The 20,472-nt window shown below is 42.4% G+C and overlaps 2 protein-coding genes across 6 annotated transcripts in view; one reads left to right on the forward strand and one right to left on the reverse strand.

The window, feature by feature from the left end:
* The window catches only part of APPL2 (adaptor protein, phosphotyrosine interacting with PH domain and leucine zipper 2), an 86,574-nt gene extending 67,771 nt beyond the window's left edge, over positions 1-18,803 (reverse strand). Inside the window, exon 1 of the mRNA XM_036759992.1 lies at positions 17,493-18,803. Within this exon, the coding sequence (XP_036615887.1) occupies positions 17,493-17,546 (54 nt within the window). The 5' untranslated portion in view covers positions 17,547-18,803. The remainder of the gene's footprint in view (positions 1-17,492) is intronic.
* C5H12orf75 (chromosome 5 C12orf75 homolog) overlaps positions 18,803-20,472 on the forward strand; it is a 92,174-nt gene continuing 90,504 nt past the window's right edge. For all 5 annotated transcript variants that reach the window (XM_036759997.1, XM_036759993.1, XM_036759995.1 and 2 more), the window contains exon 1: positions 18,803-18,925. The gene's annotated coding sequence lies outside the window, so the exon portion shown is untranslated. The remainder of the gene's footprint in view (positions 18,926-20,472) is intronic.

The raw sequence follows: 20,472 nt of genomic DNA on the forward strand, positions 1-20,472 counted from the left end.
GACCTGACTTGATCCCATATCTAAGCCCCAGGATGGTCCATCCAATCAACCTGGTGTGACAAGGAGAGTCCCACCTGCCAGTCCAAATGAAGAGCTCATTATGAGTTCTATCTGGGTACCTGGGGCGGGTAATCAGGGCCTGAGTGCCTGCCGTGTGTAATCATCCCATAAACCCGCCATCTGGCTGGGAGTCTGCCAGTGCAGGCCTCTTCCAGGATTCGCAAGACCTCAGAGATGGGTGGAGCCTCCCAGGTCATCTCGTCCAACCTGTACTTGCACAGGAATCCTGTTCATGGCATCCCCTCCCGAGGGGTCATCCAGCCTTGGCCAGAACACCTGTGCAGATGGGGAGCCTACTATCCCTCAGGAAGTCCTCTCCATGGTCTAAATGCCAGTTTTTCCTAACGTTAGGCCTAAATCTGGCCCTCACTTTTTCCATTGATCTTTTGGCCCACACATTTCATGGGCTTAATTTTCAAACTTGAGCAGTTTAAATCAGACCCAACAATAAAACAATTAAAAGGGATTGTTGCAAAATCACAAAGAACAAATATGGCCTTAAAGAAGACCCATAAAACACACCTGCCCTACTCTTTTGCAGAAGTGGGAGGTCCATGGGTTTGAAAAAGAGCATTTACTGTCAGATTTTTAAAAAAAAATGCTTGCTTTATTCCATAAATTAAAAAAAAATAAATAAAATGTATTTTGCTGATTTTTTTTCCTTTTTTCTTTAAAAAAACATTCTTTATTATACAGAATGGCTCTCTGGGAGGGGTAAGGGATTAATTTAAGTGAGGTAAAACCAAAAAAAGCCATAAAAATTTATTTAAAAAAATAAGTCAGACATGGAAAAGGCATCAGAGACAAATGGAGAAGAGCCCAACTGCTCTTAATGAGGGAACTGCCTGATTACTTCTCAAAGTAATTTTAAAAGAATTCACTAGCTGCTTTGCACAGAGTGGGCACTTAATAATTGCTAATTAACTGGATGAAAGAATGAGAAGTTGAATTAAGTAAATTTCTGTGATTATGATTTCATTCATTCATCCAGAAAATCTCCACTAAGCACCTACTGTATACAGAATACTGTGCTAGCCACTGGGGAAGATACAAATTTACTATGGGGGAGGAAGGGAATAAGGATTTATATGATACCTACTATGTGCTAGGCATCATGCTAAATGCTTTACAGATATTATCTCATTTGATCCTCATAACAATTCTGTGAGGTAGGTGCTATTATTACAGTTAAGGGAACTGGGATAAACAAAGTTAAGTGACTTGCCCAGGGTGACACAATTAATAAGTGCCTGAATCTGGATTTGAACTCAGATTTTCTTGACTCTAAGCCTAACACTCTATGCACTGCTCCATCTAGTGGTCATAAGACTTACACCACAAGTTTCCCCCTCCCAGTACAATGTAAACTCCTTGAGAGCCGGGACAATTTAACCTTTGGCTTTAATTGTTCGTGGTCAAGGCACATAATAAATGTTTGTTGGCTGGGAAAGGGGGATGGGAGGAAGAGAAAATATTTTTGTTAATCGTAAACAATTAAATTAAAATTCTAAATGTTTGGTGAATGGAAAAAGAAAAAAAGACAGTCACTGGCCATATGAAGCTTGCAGTCTAGAAGGTGAGTAAGATACCAAGAACCTCTAGACATCTTGCCACCCCTTCTCATCTGGACTAGTCCCTTCCTGACACCATGCCTAACACCATTGCGCTTTTCCTGGAGGATCATGGTGTCATAGATTTTGGAAAGGACCTTGTAAGTCATCAAATCATGCCCCCTCATTTTACAACTTGGGAAACTGAGGCAAAGAGAAATTAAGTGACTTGCCCAGTGTCACCCGGCCCATATGAATGTGTAACATTGGATTTGAAGTTGCATCTCCAATTCCCTAGTGTATCATGCTGCCTTAATCAACTTAGCTGTAGATCTTGCCAGGTCTGAGCTATCCTGACAAGGCGATACCTAGTCTACTATATCTAACTGACCTAGGTCATGGTTTGGTTTGGGCACTGTAGACACTGTGCCACCTACCAATCCTATCCCTGAACCCTAGTTCTTGCTCTTGGAATAATAATAATCAAAAAGTAGATGCCCTATGATATAACTCGCCAACCTTATGACTTCCCAGACCCCAACTCCCTACCCTGGCTGCCATTCGCATATACATACATACATATAATTAAAGATAGATCTAGATAGATTGGTATAGAGATAGATACAGAAATAGAGCTAGCTAGCTGAATATCTATTATCTATACATTGTCTCCCCAGATTAGAATGTAAACTCCTTGATGGTAGGGGCTGTTTCACTCTATCTCATTTTTGTACCTCCAGTGCCTGATACATAAATTTTTTTTGTTCATTTATGTATAATAAATGAAAACTACATGGGGAAATTGGAGAGATATAGGACAAAGGTCAGTGTGCAGCTCAGGGGTCTAATCATGACCAACCCAGGGGATCAGAGAAAGTTTCATGGAGGAGGGTAGATAAGATAAATTTGAAAAAAAGTGGATAGAGAGCTAGCCTTGGAGTCAGGAAGGCCTGGGTTCAAGTCGTGCTTATGACATACCAGCTGTGTGACCTTGGTCAAGTAACCTCTCTGGGCCCCAGGTAACTCTTAAAGCCTGCTGTGGTAGAGAAGGCTCAGACCTGCACAGACTCTCAACAGAGATTCTCTATACACCAATGAGATCACAGGGCCAGTTGCAACTGCAATCTGAAAGATGGGCAAGAATTCAAAAGACAGGAGGAAGGAAGAACATTTCATGTAGAAGGATAAGTGAAAGCAAAGGAGGTGAGGCAGGAGAGCAGAGGGCACATCAGGAGAGTTGAGAATTGTTGAGTTTCTGTGGTGGAGAGCTCACAGAAAAAAAATAATATTAGAGAAGGCTGGAATGGTGCCAAAGTGTTGAGAGCCTTGAATGCTAGGTAGAGGAGTTTGGCTTCCACCCAGGAGGCATATTGATCATGGATCTACTATTACTCTTAGCAAGTTCATTCTCCTCTGTGGCCACCATTTGCCCAGGAAATGGGCAAATTTTTTAGTTGCTTTGTCAAGAGTAGGGCAGAGTGGTGGTCAGCTAACTGACTTTAGTGATGACCCCGGTGTCATGCCAGGGCATGACAAGGGTGATGTGGAGAAAAGGGAGAAAGTGGCCATAATAACACCTTCATTGAGAAGGCCTTAAAAACTGATTGCTAATGCTCTCCTCTACACCTCCAACCTGTCTTCAGTACAAGGAATGCTGTCCTTTACCTGGTGTCAGCCAAGACGTGGATGCTAACTGACTGGCCTATGGTTACCCCTCCCCAAGAAATCAGAAAAAAATTAGAAGAATTTGACTCATTCCCCACCTTAAGATTCAGTTGGACACAACAGAAGTGTATCCTGAGTTTGTATTTCAATTCAATTCAAAACAGTTATTGTGTATCTACTATATGCCAAGAACTATGCTAAGCATGAGTACAAAGACAAAAACATAGTAACCTGGGATATTTGCATTCTATTGGGGGAGACAAAATATGTATGTGTACATACATGTATGTATATACATATATATATATATTTTATACAGATGTATATATCAGTATGTATGCATATATATGTATGTGTATATATACACATTTATTAATCACCTACTACATACCAGGTACTATGCAAAGCATTGGTGATCCAAAGTAAAAAATTAATCAGGCCCTGCCCTCAGGGAGATTATATTCTATTAGTAGATAATATGTCTATATCAATCAGAATTTATTAAGCACCTTCTGTATACCACGCATTCTGCAAGGCACTGATGATATGCACACACCCCTGCCCTCAGGGAGCTGACATTCTACCAAGAGGATACAACATGTACTCAGAGACACTGACACAAAGTGATGTCAAAGGGGAGAGAATATTAAGAAGGGACTTAAATCATGAATTTGGGATGGGAGCTGGCATCTCTATTAACAAGCATTTATTAAGTACCTACTATGTGCAGCTAGATAGTGTTGGGCCTGAAGTTAGTTTGACCTGAGTTCAAATCCAGCCTCAGACACTTACTAGCTGTGTGACCCTGGGCAAGTCACTCAACTCTCTTTGCCTCAATTTCCTCATCTGTAAAATTAGCCAGAGAAGGGCATGGCAAAACACTCCAGTATCTTTGCTAAGAAAACCTCAAATGGGATCACGAAGAATCAAACATGACTGAAATGACTGAACAACAAAAATGTGCCTGATGCTGTTCTAGACACTAGGCATACAGAGACAAAAGTAAAATTTGTCCCTGCCTTCAAGAAGCATACATTCTATTGGAAGAAAGAAGACATACAAATGTAAGCAGGTACTAAAAATATTCAAGGTAACTTGGGGGGAGGCAGGGTGGCACTAGTAAGTAGTTCCAGGGTCCAGGAAAAACTTCCTGGAGAAGCCTTCTCTTGAGTTAGCACATAGCTAGGATTCTTCAGCGGTATTTTCTCCCTTCCGAAGCTGGCAGGTGTCATACCTTCCAGAGCTAGAGTGGAGAACTGACTCTATTCTTCCTACTCTGACACAGGCAGTACCGTATTTTCGGGATTCCTCACTCTGAATCTAACTTTCATCCTCACCTGTGCTGGACGAGAGGGTATTCAGGGAGACAGAAAGATGGGATGGTGGTGATGGTGGTGAGGATGAGCACCAAACTGTGGGGCACAGAATACCCCACATTCCGCAAGAATGCAAAAGGATACCAGGTTTGCTACAAGGTGGAAGAGAGAGCAGGGAGCTATACCTCTGGAAATAAAGATGATGTAAAGACTAAAGATATAGGTGGAGGGACTGGACCTATATTCTCATAAAGAAAGCAAAAAACAAAAACAAAAAAAACCCCACCCTTCCTGGATGTCATTTAAATGCAGTATTCTTAGGGAGGCATGCAAAGATTTATGTGAACTGATGCAAAGTGAAATAAGCAGTAAACAATATACAGAATGATAGCAACAATATGAAAACTACAAAAACAGAAATGGGACTCAGGCTTGGCCCTGAAGAAGAGATATGACAAGGTACCTTTTCCCCTTCTTTGAAAAAATGGGGGGCTATAGATGCAGAATACTGCATATACTATTGGAATTATTTGGTGCATCGGTTAGTTTTCTAAAATGCTTTTCCTCCCTTGTTTCTTTATTATTCTTCGTTATAAGAGATGGCTCCCTGGGTGGGAAAGGGAGTGGAATTGATTAAGAAATGAAGGTGATGTGAAATAAAAATGATATAATAATATGTAACATGAATAAGAATAATATTAAAATGAATATACATTATTTCAGTGGAAGAAAAGGAAAAACCATCTTGGAATCTAGATACAGCTCAATATTACCCTCTCTCTAACTGGCTAGGAAACACCTGGGTGTTCCCTCATGAATCAGCCTCTGCCCTATTTCATTATATCGGGAAGGGCATGCAATTGCATGTTTGCACAATGTTAATAGCTATGATTCAGAAAGAGAGAAAAAATTAAAATGATGGTAACAACAGCTAGCATTTAGACAGTAAGCTGAGCTTTGCAAAATGCTTACTGTGGCATAATAGAGATGGTGCTGGACTTGGCATCAAAAGTACCAGGTTTACATCCTGCTTCTAACATTTAATGGCCGTGTGATACTACCTAGTATGTCACTTGACTTCTCTATGACTCAGTTTCCCCTTTTGTAACATAGGGATAATAATGCCTGTGTATTACCTCAAAAGGCTATTATGAGGCTCAACTGGTCCAAAAGCTTTTATTAAGAGCCTACTATGTGACAGATACTGGGGATGCAAAGACAAAAGTGAAACAACAATTCCTGTCTTCAAGTTGCTTACAATCTAGTCAAGAGACTCAAATAAAATAATATCCTATGTGGGGTCATTGCAAACTTTAAAGCATAACATGATTGTCAGTCATTCTCATGATCACTACATTATGCCAACAATTAGTGTTTGTTGAAGTAAACAAAATAGGTACATTTCGTATTTAGGTTCTATGGAAAGTGAAGAATTTAACAAGTACTATACTTTTGTCATTTTTTGATTACCAAGGTCCAATTTTTAATAATAATAATATTGCAAAGCTTTTCCATATATTATCTCATTAGATACAACAGCCTTTCAGGGAGGAGCTATTTTCATACCCATCTTACGGATAAGGAAACCAAGGCTTAGAGGTTATAATACTTACCCAGGGTTACATAGATAATAAGTTTCTGAGGTGAGTTTCAAACCTGGATCTTACTGGTTCTAAGATCAGCAACTATACCTAATGGACAATGATACTTATCTTTTATCTGTACTTAAATCTCCTCTGATTACAGAATATTTTTTAAAAAATAATTTTTTATTGATATAATTTATTTTTATATCACTTCCCTCTTTCCTGTCCTCCAAGAGTGTCATCCTTTATAACAAAGGATAAATAAGAAGAAAAAAGGTCAGCAAAATTAACCCACATATCAAAAATGTATGATGCAGTGTTCCATATCCATAGACCCTCATCACTACAAAATAAGGGACTGGTGTCAAAGGCAAATTTTATATAAAAATTGGTGCCCCAAGTAATACTATTAAATTCCTTTCCTTTGGATTAGTTTTCTTGGAGCCAATGAGGAAACAGGCATATAGCTAGTGGTGAATTAATGGTACAGATAGGGGTTTTTTTTTTATCCTTTAGACCCAGAAGTGAGTAGGAGGCAGCTCCTACATTAAATCTTTCTTGATTTTCCTTGGCTTTTAGTGCTGGTTCCCTCTTGACATTTCCTTTTCACTTTGAAAAGCATGATGGCAATTTCTGACTTTTTTAGGTTCAGCTGATGCAAATTAAATTTTGTCCTAGCCTCCCTTTTTTTTATTCTATGTATTTCTTAAAGGCAACAGATTGTGGATTTGTTTTCTTAGCAAATCTGTCTCTTTTTCATTTTGTAGGATTGTTTTATCCATTCACACTTAAAGTTAATAGAATTAGATTAATATTTTCCTCCATTAGTCTCTAACATATTTTTTTTTCTGAATTAGAGATTTTTGTTTATTTTTCCTCTTCCTCCGTAAGGACATTTCTTTATTTTCTATATTTGTGTACATGTTGTTTCCCTTGAGAAGAACATAAACTCCTTGAGGGTAAGGACAATCTTGCTTTTCTTTTTGTGTCTCCACTGCTTGGCAGATGGGAGGTGTTTAATAAATATCTGAATTGATCTGAATGAGTGAGGGCAGCATAGTGCTGTTGAAAGACCACTAAATTTCATTTCAAATAGCTTGAGTTCAGATCCTGCTTTTGATGCTGATTACCTATACAACCTTGAATAAGTCACTAAGTCTCATTTGTAAAAGGAGAGGGTTGGAGTAGATGACCCCTGAAGTGCTTTCCATCTCTCAATTGATGATCCTGTGACCTGACACTTCCTCGCTCCTTGACCCTGACCAAATCACCTTCCATCTCTGGTCCTCAGTTTCTCTATCTGTAAAAGTTTAGTCCAAGGCACTGGACTAAATGGTATATCCCATGTCCTTTCTAGTTCTAATTCTATGATTCTATGAATGTCACAGTGAGAAGTAGAAATAAGGCACTTATTTAGTTCTATTCAGACTTCAAGAATCCATAATTTCACTGGGGTTGGCAATCCCTCCACCAATGCGGATCTCAACACATCTCAGACCTGAGTGTGGATAAGAAGCCTGCCCCTTCATAAGTTGCAATGGCTGAAAAAAATTCACCAACTGGAAGTCCACCTTCTTTGTTGACATAAATTTCAGTTTATTACATGCAGTAGTGAGTGCTTCCAAGCAGGAAGAATCAGTCAGATATGTGTTCATTCGTATGTCCCTGGTGTCATTATTCAAAAGATTTTATGTTCCTGGAATTAGTTATCTACAGCCTGGTTACAGGCTATGTAAACCTAACAATGTGTACAAAGAGGGAAAAAAAGAGCCAAAAAAGAGCACACAAAGTTTTCCTAGGGTCTTTTTCATTGAGCAGGATATGCAGATATGACTGTGCTGGAGCAAGAAAAGCAAATGCCATTTCTCTAGGGTTTTAAGGTCTGAGAAGTACCTTCCTCATAACACCCCTGTGCGGTTAGGAAGCGAGTGTTTGCTTATGTCCATTTTATAGAGGAAGAAACCGAAAGAAATTATTTCTGTGCCCAAGGTTATAAAACCAATAAGGTTGTGACCGGAATACTGGTTTTCCATTTTTTTTTTCCTCCAGTGGATTAAGGCAAACGGAAGTTAAGTGACTTGACCAGGGTCACACAGGTAGTAAGTGTTTGAGGCCACATTTGAACTCAGGTCTTGCTGAGTGATCTACCCACCGAGCTACCTGGCTCAGACGGAATGTTTGCCATGGGAGTGATGGAATGCTAATAAAGCTGCCCCCAGCTCCAATATTCTCGCTTCCTTATAGGCTCCACTGAACAGCAGGCCCACTGCACCCCTCCTCCTGCACAATATTTTAACTTCTTCATGTATGCCCCACTGCTCTCTAGAACAACAGAGGTGTCCATGAACTCATATTTCTCACAGAACAGCGTGTCCCTGTGACGGGATCCCAGCCACTGCCTCTAGCTAGCCACTACCCCCAGACCCATCCCTTGTATTTCCCACAGAAACAGAAGGTGTGTCCATGCACTCAACCACGACCACATCCATCTAGGCTTAGACAGGACCACAATGCTCAGCCAATCAGAAAGCAGCACCACCAGGATGCCTGAGCAGGATGTGCACCCCAAAACAATAGAAGGAACTTTGCCTAAGTAAGCATGTGTACAGTAAGAACTGACCTAGAGTGAACTTGGGACATAGAGAGGCTTATTATAATATCATTATCATACATACATACCCCCCAGTGGGCTTTTCTGTATACATTGTGGGTAATCACATGCGCAGTTCCACTGTGGCTGGGACTCCTCTCCTATTACCTAATCCCTTAACAAACCCCTTCTGCCTTTTTAATATTCATAATTTCTGTTATGTAATTGCATCTTTACCCTACAAAAATCCATCTTGCTTTTTCTGAAGTTGCTGGTTCCTCTTGGAACTTAGCCCGCTCCACGAGAGGCATCAATCTCAATAAATGCCCATACTTGGATTAGAGGTGGTCTGACTCTGAATTCTTTGAGATGGTTCCACTACAGCACATCATGAAACCACAGCAGTTTTCAGCATCTCTGGGTGGGCAGGGTCAAAACCGCAACAGGAGGAACAGCAAATAGTTCAGTTCGACTGGACCATTTTTTTTCCAGTTGTGTCTGACTCTTTCATAACACCATTTGCAGTTTCCTTGGCAAAGGAACATTTCCTTCTCTAGCTCATTTTACAGATGAAGAAACTGAGGCAAACAGGGTGAAGTGAGTTGCCCAGGGTCACACAGCTAGTAAGTATCTGAAGTCACATTTGAACTCAGGTCTTCCTGACTTCAGGCCAAGAACTCTATCCCCTGTGCCACCTAACTGTCCCTCGATTGGACCATATGTAATAAGGCTGGGAAGGTACAACTTCTATTACTACTAGCCAGCATTTAGAGGTACTTTAAGGCTTGCAAAGCACTTTGTAAATATTATTTCATTTGATCCTCACAACAACCTAGAGAAATAGAGGCTATTATTATTCCCATCTTATAGATAAGGAAACTGAGGCAGAGAGCAGTAATGTGCCCAGGGTCACATTACTAATAAGGATCCAGTACTCTAGGTATCTCTACCCCCAGCTGTCTGGGCAGACTGCAGCCTCTGGCTAACCAAGAACCATATTATGAAGCCCAAATAGAGGAGTCTGCATTATGTCTTAGAGGCAATAGGGAGCCAGAGGAGCTTTTTGAGCAGAGGAGTGATACAGACCTATGTTTTAGGAATATTAATTCAGCTGCTTTGGGGAGGATGATGGAGTGGGTAGAGATGGTATAGACCAGAGGCAAGAAGGCCGTTGCAATGATTCAGGGAGAGGTAATGAGGCCAGAAGGTGGGGGCCATGGAAGGAGAGAATGGAAAGGAAATGAGAAGTGTCGTAACTCATACTGGGAGGGATTAACACACAAGGGGAAGGATTCTGTCCATTCTAAAGCAGGGACACTCACACCCATTATAAACTATCCCTAACTAGGAACAACAAGGCCCCACCCTTGAGAAGACAAAACAAAGTCACAAGGCAGCTAGCTACAAGCTTTATTATTAAGGACAACTGTAATCAAAGGTCACATTTACATGGTTACTTATAGTCACAAGACACTCCCCCAGCTGCCTGCTGTAATTGGGCAGCTCCTGAGTTTTCAGTCCAGGCTTTGCCCTTTGACCCTGGGCTAATCATTCACTCCCACATTCCCACCACAGTTTCCTCATCTGTGCATTGAAGGGATTGAACCAGATCAGGGATTCTTAACTTTTTTTTTTAATGTCTTAGACCCCTTAGGTAATCTGGGGAACCTATGGATCTTCTCTTAAATAACTGAAGGAAATGCTGAATTTCAGTTAGAGGTTAGTGAAAATAAAGATGTCATTTCCATTTTCCTCTCCAAGTTCATGGACGCCTTGAAATCTATCGATGGACCTCGAGGATGTTCATGTATCCCAGATTAAGTAAAAGAACCTCTGCACTAGAGGAACTTAAGGGCCCTTCCAGCTCCGACATTCTCTGTTCTAAGGTCCCCCCACATCCCAGCTCTGACATTCCATGTTCTATGATTCTTCTCAGCTATGACATTCCTTGTTCCAAGGTTTCCTCCCAGCTCTGACATGGCTTGTTCTAAAGCCCCTCCCAGCTCTGACATTCCCTATTCTAAGGGTCCCTTCCAGCTCTGACAGTCTATGATTTAAGGCCCTCCCAGTTCTGACATTCCCTGTTCTAAGGCCCCTCCCAGCCCTGACATTCCCATTCGAAGGCCCCTCACAGCTCTGACATTCCCTATTCTAAGGCCCCTCCCAGCTCTGACATTCCCTGTTCTAAGCTCCCTCCCAGCTCTGACATTCTCTGTTCTAAGCTCCCTCCCAGCTCTGACATTCTCTGTTCTAAGCTCCCTCCCAGCTCTGACATTCTCTGTTCTAAGCTCCCTCCCAGCTCTGACATTCTCTGTTCTAAGCTCCCTCCCAGCTCTGACATTCCCTTGTTCTAAGGCCCTACCCTACCAGGTACCAACCCTAGGCTCCCTTTCGTGTGATCCCATGTGATTATCACAACCTGCTCTGAAGGTAGGTAGAGGAGGTGTCATCATTCCCATTTTGCAGATGAGAATATTAACTCAGGGTCACATGGCTCATCACTAGCAGAGTCGGCAGAAAGCCCGGGGCTCCCAATTCCTAGTTTAGTGTGGAAAAGCTTCATGGTTACCCAAGGTTACAGGACCATGGATTTAGAGAGTTAGAAGGGTCCTCTGAAGGCCTTCATCTGGCCCAAGTCTCTCATTTTGTTGAGGATGATATTGAGACTCAGGGAGGTTGTGACTTTCCCAAGGTCACATGGGTAAGATGACTCTGAGGCAGGATCTAATCCTAGGGCTCCTTACTCTACATGAATAGCCAATCCTTTAAGCCCCATCGAACTAATATTGAACAGTCACAGAAATGAAAGTTAAACAAAAACCCCTGATTATCTCAGGACATATTTTGGCTTATTGATTGAAGAAGCTATGTACAGAATCTCACATAACCTCTGACTCCATCAGCGACCTATTAGCTGGGAAACCATAAATGCTTCCAACTTCAGTCTCCCCACCTATATAGTGTGTACAGTACAGAATAATTATTCTTGGCCTATTTGTCCTCACACTTGGTATGTACTTTAAGTAAAGTTGACAAGCATTTATTAAGTACCTACTATGTGCCTGGCACTGTGCTAAGTCCTGGGGATACTGTTATCGTTTGGTCATTTCAGTTGTGTCCAACTCTTTCTTGGCAAAGATGCTGGAGTGATTTGCCATTCCTTTCTCCAGATCATTTTAAAGATGAAGAAACTGAGGCAAATTGAGTTAGGTGACTTGCCCAGGGTCATACAGCTAGTAAGTGTCTGAGGTCATATTTGAACTCAGGTCTTCCTGACTCCAAGCCCAGGGCTCTATCCACTGTGCCACCTAGTTGCCCATAAATATGGAAATTTAGACCATCTCTGCCTCACCTAAAACCAATTCAAGCACAAGTCAGGATATCACCCATGATATCACTGTTACTGACTCCCCCACCAAACAAAGTTCCCTCAAATCCTCCTATGATTCCAATCATAGGTAACTTCTCCAAGGATCACCGGAAATGAGGACACCATAGACTTCAGGCAAAAAGCACCTAGAGATTCTACTATTAAAATGTTAAGAATAAAACCTGAAGAGCGCTTATTGCTTCCTAGTGGTCCTGAGGGATGCTTAAATAACTTGCAAGTTGTGTTACTTGCTGGGCTTAATGAAGGATGGACCACAATACATGATAAATTAGAGATAATCAACAGAGGGAAGGCACCAGCATTGAGAGGGAGTGGAAAAGGAAGCATTTCCTTCTCATCAAATCCCTCTTTTCTTTCAATGCACAGCTCAGATAGCGCCTCCTATATGAGAATCATTATCAGTGCTCAATCTCTTTTACAATCACTTTGGATTACTTTGTATATAGGTGCACACACACACACACACACACACATTTATACAAAGTATATATCTGTGGACAAGTCATATAACTTCCCAGTAGAATATAAGATCCTTGAGGGCTGGGCTTGTTTTGTTTTGTCATTGTATTCTCAGTGGTTGGCATAGAGCATGTAATTAATTTTTATCACTGTCAAGCTGAATTGACCAGAGGAAATCTAGCAAAAAGGGTTTTTTGTGTATATATAAAAACTTTTTGTATATATGTATTGTATTTATATTTTGTGTGTATACACATAACTTTGTGTATGCATAAAAGGTATTCATTAACGTGCCCATTCCACAGCTGAGTTATAAAGATAATAAAATGTCATCTAGCAAGTGCTTTGATCTCCTTGCCTGTAAATCCAGAGCTCATACAAATAATAGATGCCACTCATAGTCAATAAAGTTTTTATAAAGCACTTTATGTACATTTAGTCACTAGATCCATACTACAATGCTGTGAAGGAGACACTTTAACTATTTATGTTTTCATTTTACAGATGAGGAAATAGAGATAAACAAGGTTACATGACTTGCCCAGGGTCACACACTAAGTGTTTGAGGCCAGATTCGAACTCAGGAAGACCTGAGCACTCTATCCATTGACCCACCTAGATGATAACTGATAATTAATACAAACTGATTGATATTTATTTTATAATCTTATTCTTATCATCTTGTTCAGCGGAATTCAGATGGAAAGGTCCAAGGACAAGTCGCTTTCCTGCTCTTAGTTTTTTATGTTTAATGTTAAAATATCTGCTTTTTGTTGTTGAGTGAGTATTACTGCAGAAGATTGTCCGCTGTGGTCTCATTACCAGTATGTTCAAGGCAGGAGCAGACAGGAGGATGGGGTGATAACAATCCCCTCTTGTTTCCATGTGATTTTGGTTTGATTTTTTAAGGAACCATTATGGTGGTTATTATAACAATTAAGCATTATTCCACTCCATGAGCTCTCTGGCCTTCTTTTGTTCCTCGGATGTGGCTTTCCATCTCCCATCTCCTCTGGGTTCATTTGCACTGGCTGTAACCCATGGCTGGAATGCACGCCTTCCTCTTTGCTGCCTCTCCAAATCCCATCCTTCCTTCAAGATTCAGCCCCAGCACTCTCTCCTAGGGGAGGGCTTTCTAACAGGCCCAGCCACTAGTACTGCCTCCCCCAAATTATCTCGTATTTCCTTAATATATCTTCATTGTTGGGATGCTGTTTCTCCCTACAGAGAGTGAGCAGAATTTAGTTTCTTGCCTGTATATATTTAGCATTTAGCACAGTGAGTGAAGAAATAAATGAATGAATGAACAAATAAAGCATTCATTATATGTTTGCTGGGTGCAAAGTGCTGGAGCTGCAAATAGAAAAGACCTCAGTGTGTGGCGCACAGTAGGCATTTATAATAAGTGTTTACTGATTGATCTATATTAAAGGGGTGCAGTTAGGCCACATGACCAACAAAATCAGAGAAATTCTGAGATCTGTTTGAAAGCTAAGACACCAGTATGGCAAAGGATAGTAACTCTAGCAGCTAACATTTACGTAATGCTTTTAAGTTTACAAAGCACTTGACATAACAAGCTAGTACTACTAGCCCCCCTTTACAGATGGATGAGGAAATCAACCAACCAACCAACAAGCATTTATTAAGCACTGGAAGTCTAAAGAAAAAGCAGAAACAACCCCCGTCTGCTACGAGCTTAAAGTCAAATGGGGAAGACGTAACAAATTACGTACATATGAGATAGAAGGGGAGTAGATGAAAGTAAACAAAATCAGAGAGGTAAAGTAACTTGTGTTGGGGTCACACAGCTAGTAAGCATCGGAGGGACATAAGAAGTACCTGGTATATAAAAGGTGTTTAATAAATGCTAATTGACAAGACTGATTGAGAGGCAGTATTTGATGTCAGTTCATCAAGAAGCATTTATTAAGCACCTGCTATGTGCTAGGCACATAGGCAGCTAGGTGGTACGGTGGATAGAGTGCTGGTCCTGAAGTCAGGAAGACTCATCTTCCTGAGTTCAAATCTGGCCTCAGACACTAACTAGATTTGTGACCCTTGGCAAGTCACTTCATCCTGTTTGCCTCAGTTTCCTCATCTGTAAAATGAACTGGAGAAGACACTGGCAAACCACTCCAGTGTCTTTGCCAAGAAGACCCCAAGTGGGGTCGTGAAGAGTCAAACATGACTGAAAATGACTGAACAACAACAAATAGGTACTATACTAGGAGATATTGTGTGTGTGCGTGTGTGTGTTTGTACGTATTAGACACTGGGGATACAAGTATGGAGAATGAAACAATCCCCACTTGTACAGAGTTTACATTCTACTGGGAGAGACAATATGTGTTCACATGAGTCTGTACAGAATTGATGCAACATAAATACAAGCTTGTTTGGGGAAGGGAATCAGAAAAGGCTTCACATGAGTTTTGGAGTGAATCTGGCCACAAAGCAGTGTAGGCTCTGAAGTAACTTGGTGGACAGCAATGGGCTGTAGGTGTAGGGGTACATGAGGACAGCTAAGGTGATCTTGGGAGGCAGCATTTGGCCTGGAGCATATATGAAAGGAAAGACTGGCTAAAGCCAGCTAAGGGGAAGTGGCCAATCCTGTGCAGGGTGGAAAAAGTTAAGACACTCTGGAGTCCTGAGTACCAGGGAGGAGCATCATTAATGGGATGATGTTGGGAAACCTTCAAATGAACTAGAAGTGAATATGAATATATCTCTCCCTGGGGAGAGATAGGTTCAATTATGAACCACTAATACTCTGTTGCTAATTTATTGCTTTTATGAAGCACCTTGAATCTGGGCAGCTCAGAATTTTTTTTTACAAACCTCTCATTTGTGCTAATAAAATCCGACTATGTGAGGTAAAGGGGCAGGTGTTGTTGCCCTGCTGTTACAGATGGGTAAACTGTGGGATAGAGAGACCAGCTGACACGTCAGGACTAAGGCTGGAAAAAGCCAAATTCTGCCTATCTCCACCAGCCAGATCCCAAAGCCTCTCCTCCCCACCTTGCCCACTGGTTCTGGACAGAAAAGGGTCATGCAGTACTAGATCTCAAGCCAGAAGAGACTTCAGATGCTTCCTGGACCAACCTTCTCCTTTTCTGGAGGAGGGAAACTGAGGTACAGGGCATGATGTGATTTAGGATTACAGGATCAGAGAGAGCAGAAAGGATCCTGGGAGGCCATGTAGCCTAATCCTCTCATTTTACAGGTGAGGGAACTGAGCCCCAGGGAGAAGAAGTGACTTAGGGTCAAAGACCTAGAGCTGAAAAGGATCTCAAAGGCCATATAATCCAGCTCTCTAGTTTTAGAGATGAGCAGAAAAAATGGCATAGGAAGATCAAACAACTAGCTTCAAGTCACAGACGTTGTAAATCTCTGAGGCTGGATTCGAACTCTGGCCCTTTGACTTCAAATCTAGACATGCTTCCAGGGCACCATAGGAGCTCAGTTTCATTACCCAGAGCAAACAGAACACAGGTAATTTATTTTAAGGAAATACCTTGAAACTGATGGGACACACTCTAGAACCCAGTGAGGCAGGCTAATACAATAGGAAGAAAATTGGAGTGTGAGGACCTGGGTTCAAATCCTATGTCTGTTACCTGTTACCCCCTCTCTCTGGGCCTGATTTTCCCCTAGAAATTGAGGGAACTTAAACAGACAATCTCTTAGGTCCCATCCAACTTTAAATCTCCAATCCTCTCTCTCAACTTTGCTTTTGCAAGCAGTTTCTTCTTGTGATTAGGATGCAAGGGCTCTTGTCTCTCAGCATTCACCCAAGGGCAAGGTCAAAGGTGACGCCTATTTCTGCTTCCCTTCTCTGCCCAACGTGAGTGTCTTGTGGTTTCTATTGGGCAGAGAAAGCTAACTCTAACAGAGGCCACTCTAGAGGCGGATTGAATGAGTGTGGTATAGCTCAAAGAGGATTTGGAATTAGAGATCCTGGGTCTGAATTCTGGCTGTGTGCCTTATGATCTGTGCGACTTTAGACAAGCCACTTCACCTCTATGGGCTTCAGTTTCTCCATCTGTAAAATGAATAGGTTGAACTAGATCATCTCCAAGATTCCTTTTCAGCTCAAGAACCTCGGGCTAGATGACCCTGGATCCTGCCAGATCCTGGCTTTGTTGACCCAGCCCCTAAAGAAAGATGAAAGGAGCCAGGGAGGAAGGGGGTTGGTAATGAAAGGGAGGGAAGGAAGGGCAGCAAGAGGGAGGAGTAAGAGTAAGAAGAGTAAGAAGGAGGGAAGGGGCAATGGAAGGGAGGGGAGGAGGAATAAGGAGGAGGGAGGGGACTAGAAGAGGGAGGGAGGGGCGATAAGGAGGGAGGGGCAGTGACGAGGGAGGGGGTAATGAAAGGGAGAGAGGGATGTGCAGTAAGAAGGATAGAAGAGCCAATAGGAGGGAGGGGGCTATGAGAAGGGAAGAAGGGGCCAGTGAAAAGGAAGGAGGGGGCAAGAAGAGAGGGGGGGATGGTCAGTAAGAAGGACGAAGGGGGCAGTGAGAGGGAGGGACAGTAAGTAGGACGAAGGGGGCAGGGAGGAGGGAGGAAGGGGGCAAGAAGAGGGAAAGAGGGATGTTCAGTAAGAAGGTTAGAGGATCAATGGCATGTAGGGAGGGAGGAGGAGTAGCAGGGGGCCATGAGAGAGAGGGAAGGAGTAAGAAGGTGGGAGGATGTAAGAAGAGGGAGGGAGGGAGGGAGGGAGAGTAAGAAGGAGGGAACGGCAGTGAGAGGGACGGAGGGGGCAGTGAGAGGGAGGGAGGGGCAGTAAGTAGGACAGTGTGGGCAGTGAGGAGAGAGAGAGGGCAGTGAGAGGGACGGAAGGAGGGTAGCGGGAGGGCCCCCTCGAACTGGTACCTGGGGGCTGTCCTGCAACGCCTCCTCTAGCAGCAGCTTGTCCACAGCCGGCATGGTGCTTGCTCGGGCTGCTGCCCGGGTGCTGTCCGTCTCCGGGCGGGCCGCGGCAGCCGCCGCTGCAGCTGCTCGCAGTGACACGTAGGGCTCCCAGCTGTGGCTGCCGGACCCGGAGCCAGCGTCCAGCGGCGGCGGCGGGGGCTGGGATGCTCTCCCCAGCGCACCAGCGGCGGGGGCTGTCTCGGAGCCTCCCTGGGCTCAGACACTCAGTGCCCGCGGCTGGACAGTGGAGCCCACCCCTCGGTGCCCAGTCGGCCTGCCTGCCAGCCTGCTCGTAGTCACCCCTCCCTCCCTTCCCAAGCTCCTCCCCCGCAGCCCGGGCTCCTGCCAGGGGAAGAATCAACAGGAAGTGTGGCGGTCCTCTGCTCCTGATGGGAAGTGTGGCCGGCCAGGCTTCCTCCTACGCGGGAGCCCTCAGGGGGAGCCCTGCCTGCCTCTCCCCTCCCCACAACGCAAGAGGAGAGGAGCCGGAGGGGAGCGGACGCTTTGACATCTCGCTCTGTAAACTCTAGGGTGGCAAGGCTGGGAAAGACCTTGGCACATTGTATACTCTGTAGCAACTTAGAGAAACTAGAATGTTAACAGTAGGAGGGGCCTTAGAGCTTCAAATGTTAGTATAGCAACCTAGAACATAGAATGTTAACAGTGGGAGGGGCCTTAGAACACAGAAAACTAGGTAACAACTTAGGAACTAGAATGTAATTGTTGGAAAGGTCTTTAGAGTAGGGTTTTTAAATCTTTATGTATCGTGGTCCCCTTGGGCAGTCTGGTAAACCTGTGGTCCCTAACTCAGAATAATATTTTTAAATATATAAAACAAAATCCACAGAATCACAAAGGAAACCAATAATATTGAATTACAATTTTTAGCTGCATTATCAATTGTTTTTTAAAAAAAGTTCATGGACCCTGCCAGGTCAATAATCCCTGCAAATGCTAGTTAAAGACTAAAGTGTCTATAGATTTTGACCACTACTAGGCATATTCAGTCATTGACACAAAAGGAAAGTCTCTACATACACTACATATTTTTAGCAGAAGTTTTTGTGATGGCAAAGAACTAGAAACAAAGTGGATGCCTACCATTAAACAAACTGTGGTCCATGAATGGAATATTACTATGCTGCAAGAAATGATGACTATAACCTATAGAGAAGCACTGGAAGATTTATTTCAACTAATGCAGAATGAAGTAAGCAGGACCAAGAAAACAAGCTGCACAATGACAACTACAATGGAAAGCCAATGATATAAATGAAAAGAACAATTGAAAATAAAGACAGAAAAATTACAAAGAACAAGCTTGGCTCCCCAAAAGAAAATATGAGAAGACACCTTCCCCCACCCCCACCTTGGTAGAGATAAAGCGTCCACAGGTATGGAACATTGTATATAGTCTAAGATTTTTCTGATATGTTGATTGGTTTTGATTATTTTCTTTTCTCCTTATTTTTATTTTTAATTAAAACAATCTTATTTATTAAGGATGGCTCTCTGTGAGGCAGAAGAGGTTGGAGAAGGGATAAAAGGAGAAATTTAGGTGACATAAAAACAAAAGGTATCAGTAAAATAAATTTTTAAAAAATGCCATATAGTAACTTGGAAAATAAATAAAATGTTAATGTTAGGAAGTCCTTTAGAACACAGACTATTAGAAAATAGAATATGTAACCTTAGATCACAGAATAAGGAATGTTTCAAATGAAAGGAATCTTAGAGCAAAACAATGTTTGCAAATAAAATGTTTGAAGTGAAAAGGTCCTGAGGGCCCAGAATCTTAGCATGTATAATAGCTGACATGTCTATAATGCTTTCTAAAGTATTTATTAGCTCATTTGATTGTCACAACAACCCTGGGAAGTAGGGGCTATTATTATCTCCATGTTACAAGTGAGGAGACAGAGGCAGAGAGGGTTAAATGACCTGTCCAGGGCTACACAATTAATACGTGTGTGAAGTAGGATTCAAACTCAGGTCTTTCTGTATCCAAGCACAGTCCATAACACTACCTAGATTCCATAGACTGTCCAGCTGGGAAGAACCTAAGATCATGGAACATAGAAGGTGGTGGCTAGAAGAAACCTTAGAACACAGAACATTAAAACTGGAAGGAAAATGAGATCATAGAATGTTATAATTGCAAGAGACCTTAAAGATTATGTAAGACTCACAGTATGTTAGAACTGGACAAGGCATTGAATTTCTCTGGGCTTCAGTTTCCTCATCTGGCAAATGTGGGGGTTGGGCTCAATGACCTCTAAGGTTCCTTACAGCTCTAAATCTGTGACCCTAAGATTATCTGATCCTATCCGGGAATGCAGAAGGGAGAGGAGTGACTAGAAGTCAGAGAATAGGGGTCAGAGAATAGGGTCAGGAGGGCTGAGGCCCAGAGGGAGCTGGCTGGGATAGGAGATAGTGGTCAGATTGAAGAATTTCTGAGTTATCAGCTGAGGAGGTAGAATACCTGTGGCAGGATGGGTCATGGACAAGAGACTGTCATACCCTTAACTGTATAACTATGGGAGGAAGTAATGTGGCAATGCTGCTTTGATTGTTACTTCCTGAGATCAAGGGTAAGGTGTTGGAGTGTGGCTGGATCCAGCCATATTGTCCTGATCGCTACACCTTGAACATCGCACACACACTTCAAATCCCTGGCTTCCTTCAAGACTCATCGGGAATCCCACAGGGAGCCTTCTGCATTGCCCTGTCTGCTAGGATCATACCCTCTGAGGTTACCTTCTTTCTATACTGCACATAGTCTAGATGCATATTTATGTAAATGTTGTCTTTCTCATTTGAATTTAAGCTCTTTGAGGCAGGGTACTGGTTTTGCTTTTGTCTTTGAATCTCAGACATTTAGCACAGTGCCTTGTACACAGTAATGACTTAAATTCTTTTTCATTTGTTAATTGATTGAAAG

Source organism: Trichosurus vulpecula, chromosome 5, assembly GCF_011100635.1.
Source record: "Trichosurus vulpecula isolate mTriVul1 chromosome 5, mTriVul1.pri, whole genome shotgun sequence".
NCBI classification, from domain to species: Eukaryota; Metazoa; Chordata; class Mammalia; order Diprotodontia; family Phalangeridae; genus Trichosurus; species Trichosurus vulpecula.